Source organism: Psammomys obesus, unplaced genomic scaffold (genome assembly GCF_907164565.1).
Source record: "Psammomys obesus unplaced genomic scaffold, mPsaObe1.curated_primary_1811, whole genome shotgun sequence".
Classification (NCBI taxonomy): Eukaryota; Metazoa; Chordata; class Mammalia; order Rodentia; family Muridae; genus Psammomys; species Psammomys obesus.
The window spans coordinates 32,059,175-32,065,780 of record NW_026596046.1 but is presented as its reverse complement, the minus strand read 5'-3'; the positions used below and the strand labels follow the sequence as shown (position 1 = coordinate 32,065,780).

Below are 6,606 nucleotides of genomic sequence, written 5' to 3'. Positions count from 1 at the left end.
CACACAGCTCTTGGGCTTAGTCATGAAATGATCCTGAAATGAGTTTGCCAGAGAAGGTGTAGGACAGCATCAGTCCCAAGGCTACCCAGCCTTGTGGAAAGTAAGTTTCTACATCCCTAAAGACAGTCTCCAGCAGCCCACTCTGGGTTGCATTTCTAAAGGACTTTATTGTCCTGCTTCTACATAATAAAAAGGGACCTGCAAGCTCCAGGCCTGTACCATTTGTCACCACTGGGAAAACAGGAGTCTTTTGAACACATTTCCCGCCCCACCCCCAGACCTCACACGATAAATACATGTTACAAATTTTTTTTTGAAAACAGAATAAATTAATAATTTAAGTGATTAGGCACCAACAATGACTTGAAAAATTAAATGTCAATCTTAAATGGTAACAAGACATGATATAAGACTAGGCTGCTTCTACTTCATGTTCTCTTCCCAACAAGTAGCGACAATCCTGTGTGAAATGATTCTAAGTTTCAAGACACAAGTAGTCAACAGATTACATAACACACACCAGCAGATACCAGAACGGCACAAATCACCACTGGCGCCCTTGGCAGTCTGGCTGTTCCTACTGGTCCCAGGCCCCAAATATGGCAAGTCCCAGAAGGATGGCCCCTCTAAGGGCAGCCTGCTTCCCCACACTTTCCAGCCAAAGGCCCAAGTGAAAAGAAAGCTACTTCCCTCATAGCTTGCAAAGCTCTGTTGAAGGAGGAGAGGGAGCCATGGCTGGGATTATAGCCACTGGCAGAAAAAGGACCCAAAGACAGGGTGGACCTGAGCCCATGTTCCAGTAACTTCAGAACGGTTGTGCTTCTGTTCTGGGAATGTGACTGACTTTTTTCATGGAGTCAAATGTAGCTATCAGCAAAATCCAGATAGAGAGGGAGACAGTTAACAGCTAATGTTCTGTGTGCTTCCCCCGCTCCCTCCAGTGACCCAGACCTTCAAAGGATCACCCAGGCCACTGCAGAGTGTCAGCTGTAGCCATCCCATGCCGCAGCCCGGCAAGTCTCGAGGAGATGCCTTCTCCTTTCTTCACTGTTCCTACTAAACTTTAGCCTTGCAGAGTGGAGCTGATAGAGTCCCTGCAAGACAGGTACTTGTGGGAGCTATGCTAGCTGATGGTGAGTGTTCTTGGGTCTCAGACCTTGACAGCCACCAGGGGAATGAATTTTGACCTATGGGTAGGCCAAAAGTTTTTTTTTTTTTTTTTTTTTTTTTTTAAATGGAATTGGCTTTTCCTATTTGGGGATTGGAGGGTGGGTATATTAGACATGGCTAGCAGTTTGGGAATTGTGAGCCAGAGCTCAGCTTTCCAAGGTTGGATCCAGTGCAAGACAGAGGCCTTGAGACTAGACTTGGTAAATGGCAGCCAGTTGTACTCACATGGTCCACTAGAACATGGTGGACCCACATGTGCTGGGGTCTGTGGGTGACTGCTGAGGCCAGTGTTACCTGGACCTGCTATGAGCTCCAGAAGTACCGGTCCAAAGCCAGATAGGAACCCTGCTGAAGGGCCTCAAAGGGCACTGTAAGGATGGGTAGAGCCATTATAGGGTAGAGCCCTATAATCCTGCTCAATGCAACTGACCACAGCCCCATTTATTTATTTATTTATTTTTTTGACAGTATGAAGGCTGACTTCATATCTTTAAAGATCTTCTGTTCCCAGAGCTGAGGCCTCCCTCATCTCTGTCTCCTCCATGGACCAGCCCTGCCTACCTTTTCTGCATAAAACTCCTGTTGCTCTCTCCTTGCTGCCTGCCTTCCCCGTGGCTCAGTCTCCCTTAGTGCCTTCCCTTTCTATGTCTTTATTTTTTGCTTTTCTCACCGTCTGTGACCTCCTGTTAGGGACAAGGTAGGAATCATCTGTAGCACAGGGATTGGCAAACATTACTAAATGATCCATCCTAATGTGAGAAGAGGGCCTACCATGAAGAACTCTAGATAGGGCTCTCTAGAGGAGAGACGTGAGGTGTACCCCTAATTGCAGAAAGGTCCTAGGTTTTGGAAACAGCTTGTTCATGTAGAACAAAATGAAATGCTGGTTTGCCCTGTTTTGTTTTTTCTTTCTGAAATGCTTGAAAATTTGTTCAACTTTCAACACAGACACATTCAGATCTCCCTGCCCTATCTTAGGAGCCTTAGGTGATCTCTGATTCCCATCCCTTCTGCTCTGGTGACCTCTGAAGCCATGGGAGGAGAGGGTTAATTTCTACCATGCCTTGCAGCTGAGGACAACAGAGAAACGCTGAGAAAAAGACTTGGCCTGGCATGAGGTCAGAGGTGCTTCTCTCTGGCCCCTCATGTGGGCCCTAGATTTCCTTGGTCAAAGTATGGCTCCTTTGTGTTCTGGCCCCTGCTGCACTCCTGCATGTGACCTTGGGCTCTCCATCAGGCCCTTTGGACACACATCCCCCCCTTGCTACATGTCCTGCGTGGCTCCCAAGTCCTAAGTTTCTCTGCACCCTCCTACCTACTAGAAACTTTCTGTGCCATCCCTGCCGCAGTGTCCCTGCACTGCTCTGTGCCTAGCACACTCCTGTCCCAGGGTCCCCTTGCCTCCCATACCCCAAATCACCCCTACTGTCTTCCCCACTCTGCCTCATCGCTCCATCACTGCCAGCAAAGAGGACTGCCTGTCACAGAGTGGCAGAGTCCTCTAGATCCAGGCCTTGTCACCCCAAGCCCTGTTCTTTGTTGCTTGTCATTATTAGTTTTCCTTTCGGCTGTCCTTCATTCTTTGCCTTTCCCAGTCTATAGCCGTCCTGCACCATGGCCTAATATTGGGTCCGCCTGCAGGTTACCAGCTAACCTCCTGGGCCTGGGGATCTAATTTCTTCTTCACTCAGGCAACTTCTGACTTCCACCATCACCCATCTCTTCCTGTGGCACCTTGCCTTTCCCTTGCCAAAACTAGCAGGGATATGAAAGCCCATGTGTACTTTTGGTCTGCTGGCCCTTGGCTCCCTGGGATATCATCCTCCTCTGGGGATGGAGAAGCAGCCCTGAGGTAGAGGGTAGAGAGCGGTGAGCAGACATGAGGCATGAGCCTAGCTCAGAGCCTCAGCCCTCCCTCCAAGAGTCCAAGCAGCAGACAAATAGGTCCAAAGCAGGAGGCTTTTGTGGCAACAGCCCCTAACTAAGGTGGTGGAGGCACAGCTAGTATTGACAGAAGTCATAGGTGGACCCTAAGTGGTAGAGGAAGTGTCTCCATCAGGCCCTTGCCTCTGAGGGGGAAGGGCCAGGGTCCCTGATGTTGAGTGCTTTAAAGGCTGAAAGTGGTACAGAAGAGAGGAGGTGTGAAAAGGGATGGAGAAGGAGGTGACAAAGAAGAGCCAGCTCTGAGCAGCTGCCTTGTGGCCCTTGAGCTCGGTGGCCCCCTTTATCACAGCTTGGCACCCTTGGAAGGTTCTGAGGACTGCCGCACATCTGTCCACTCCTGCATGGTGTTCTGCAGGGCCTGGGTCTTCTCTTTATCCACTTGGACATAGTCTACCTTCTCGTCCGATGTGACAGATGACGTGGATGGCTGAGGGGACAAAAAGGAATGCCTATGAGTTACCTATAAGGCTATCAATTTGAATGGCCTCAAGGTCTTATCTGTGTTGAGGGTGGACTTCAAAGTGAAGTTGTCATGTGCTGGCGGCACCAAGCCTGCTGACACCTGCTTCCCAGCTGTCCAGATAACCTGCCACTTGTGGGCCCTGCTACTGGTTCAGGCCTTCACTAATCCCTCCACCTCATCTTCCTTTGGCCACACTTCCAGGGAAACGTGGACAACAAGCTGAGGGGATGTTGAGGTGGGATTCCTCCTTGCTACCTGGGCTGAGAGTGGTTCTTGGTGAGGCTTTCCCAGACCCCTACGTCTCTTCCAAGGGATACTGTGTCTCCATTGGGGTTCTGGGCCTTATCTAGACTTCTCTCTCTCTCTCTCATAAAAAGGGTAGGGAGATAGGATGTCCCTGTCTTAGCCTGGTCACTGAACACTGAATCCCTTTGTAATTGTGGGTAATCCCTGTGGGCGTTATCTCCTGGCAAGGAGGTGGGTACTGACCCCAGTTAAACTGGATGTAAAATGTCTCTGGAAAGGGATTGATGGGATGGGTTCCCTAATCCCCAGCTTCCAGGTACCTTGCGGTGAGGACTTGGGGAGCCCGGCTGGAAGTCCAGGGCTAGGTAATCCACACTGCCGGTACTCTTCTTTGGAGCTGGGCTGTTAGTGCCACTGGGAACAGGTGATGCAGATACTGGGTTTTGCTGTGACAAAGAGTAAAACTGGTAAGTTTAACAGCCCAAACCATCACTTGGAAAACCTCCTCTGGGAGCAAGAGCCCCCGTACAGTGTCCTGCCCTGAGCCAGTGCACTGTGACTTCTCATATTCTCATCTAAGTCTTCATAGCAGTCCTGAGAGTGGGTCTCACTACTGTTCAAATCACTAAAGGCTAAAACCTAGGTTCGGGAAGTACAGAGATCACCTGCACTCGCACAGCTGGAGTGTGAAGAGCCAGGCGTGTTTTCGGACCACCAAACCTGTGCTAATTCCCTATACCCGCCTGCTTTAGACTGGCTCAGGGCACGTCTTAGGTACTATCTCTCCTGAAGACCCAGCCTTGGTTCGCAGGTCCCTGATAAACAACATTCTCCCATACTTGGTGATTTGGAGCTTCCTATCACACCTGGTCACAAGCAGCTGGTGGCCTTCTCCATGACAACCTGAACAGTCAGTCACCTTGTTTCTGGGTGACAGGACTTCATTTCTTCAGCCATTTTCCATGTGAGAGGTTCTAAGGTCCTGTCTTCAGCTTTTTTTTTCTTTTTCTTTTTTTCGGTTTTTTTGAGACAGTTTCTCTGTGTAGCCTTGGCTATCCTGGACTCACTTTGTTGACCAGGCTGGCCTCGAATTCACAGTGATCCACCTACTTCTGCCTCCCTAAGTTAAAGGCATGTGCCACCACACCTGGCCCCTTCTTCAGCTTACGACAGCAGCTTATGTCTAAATATGTCCAAGGTCAGAGTGTAGTAAGAGTCGATACCATTTTAATGTTTGATCTGTTCTGTGAATCTTGGCAGCCTTGGCAGCTGTGCCCTTTTCGGTGACCTCATAGAGGAGCCGTCTCGTGCTCTGTGTGTATTTCTACCCCTGCTCTCACCACTGGAGGGAGTTAAATACCCGTCTCTCCAGGCGCACCATGGTGTCGCCTGAATTACAGCAGTGAGAGCGACAGCCCAGGTGGGTCTGTAAGACACAGGCCTCTTGGGCACAGCTACCTCTCTAAGGGCTGACAGCCCCTGCTGTTGGACATTCGTGCGTGCAGGAGGGGCCTGCAGCAGCAGGCCAACTTCCATTCAGTACAAGGTGACTGTGGCCTGAGCTGGGAAGGAAAGATGGGAGTGAAGGCTTGAGGACCCACCATAGGGACGTAGTTCTCCTCGCTGTCTCCTGAGTCTGTGCTGGTGATGCTCTGTGTGGAGATGGGACGGCAGTACGGGGAGGAGCTGCAGTTAAAGGTGTGGCTGGTGGACAGAAAAAGACAGTGAACCCCGAGGAGCTACGGTTCTTACTCCCCAGACCTGACCCACAGAGCGTCACACTTCCATTCTTAGACTAAGATCGAATACAGGGACATTTTAATCATTTCCCTTTCACAGATGAGGAAAACAATTCCTACGAGTAAGAGACAGAGAAAGAAAACATGGATGATGACTGGCATGTGGTCTAGAACAGGTGTGGGAAAACCCACCTTAAATGTGTATAGTAGCAGCCGGGACAGGTACGCTCTTTGCTTTCTGGTTCTCATGCTTTCCCCACCCAGCCACAAGCCTCAAGTGACCACAGACTAAAACCATGAACCAAAACACATCTGTCCCCCTCTCCAAGTGATTATCCCATATGTTTTGTAATAAAGACCAGAAACCGAACAAAGTGCCTGATAGCATTAGCATCAAAATCCTGGCATCCTCAACCCCAGGCCAGCTATTAATCAATTCTGACACCAGGTTCCTGCTCTATAAACACTCACTTGACCCTGGACCACGATTTGGTGACAGGTGACTTGAAGGGGAGCTCATCGATGACAGCATTGTTTCTCAGGTCAAGGGGTGTTGGCTTTGCTACAGTGAAAAGAGTTCAGGAATCAGTCACTACCCCACATAGACACATACTCTGTGTAGCACCCAAGCCCATTTACAAAGGCATCGCTTTTGTTTTGGTCAGAGGCTCAGTCAGGACTCTCACAGACACCAAACTCCAGCTACGCAAGTGTCTTCACACTCGAAAGCATGCGTCCTTGCCACTGTATCTATAGCAACCAAGACTTCCAGAATCCAAAATGGGACTCGTGGGTCTGACAACAGATTCTCCTCAGGTCTGTGACTTCTAATAAAAACAAGAGTTGTATTCAGAATATAGATGGCCATTGTGATTACTGCTGTTGCTTTTGGACAGTGTTATGCAAATCAAATAAAGGAACGTAAATGGCACAGGACCTTGTCTTAACTTCCTGTGTTCAGAGTCCCTGTCGGCCAGATCCATGGGCTCCATCTCTGTCCAGCTTGCCTGCTCTTCCCTTTGGACCCCTGCTGCTCAGCCACGG

At 49.6% G+C, this 6,606-nt stretch overlaps 1 protein-coding gene across 1 annotated transcript in view; it reads right to left on the bottom strand.

The window, feature by feature from the left end:
* Positions 1-363: 363 nt before the first annotated feature.
* Gab2 (GRB2 associated binding protein 2) overlaps positions 364-6,606 on the bottom strand; it is a 60,048-nt gene continuing 53,805 nt past the window's right edge. Inside the window, exons 6-9 of the mRNA XM_055623312.1 lie at positions 6,034-6,124; positions 5,425-5,527; positions 4,144-4,269; positions 364-3,541 (exon numbers count right to left, since the gene is read on the bottom strand). Of these exons, the coding sequence (XP_055479287.1) occupies positions 3,398-3,541; positions 4,144-4,269; positions 5,425-5,527; positions 6,034-6,124 (464 nt within the window). The 3' untranslated portion in view covers positions 364-3,397. The remainder of the gene's footprint in view (positions 3,542-4,143; positions 4,270-5,424; positions 5,528-6,033; positions 6,125-6,606) is intronic.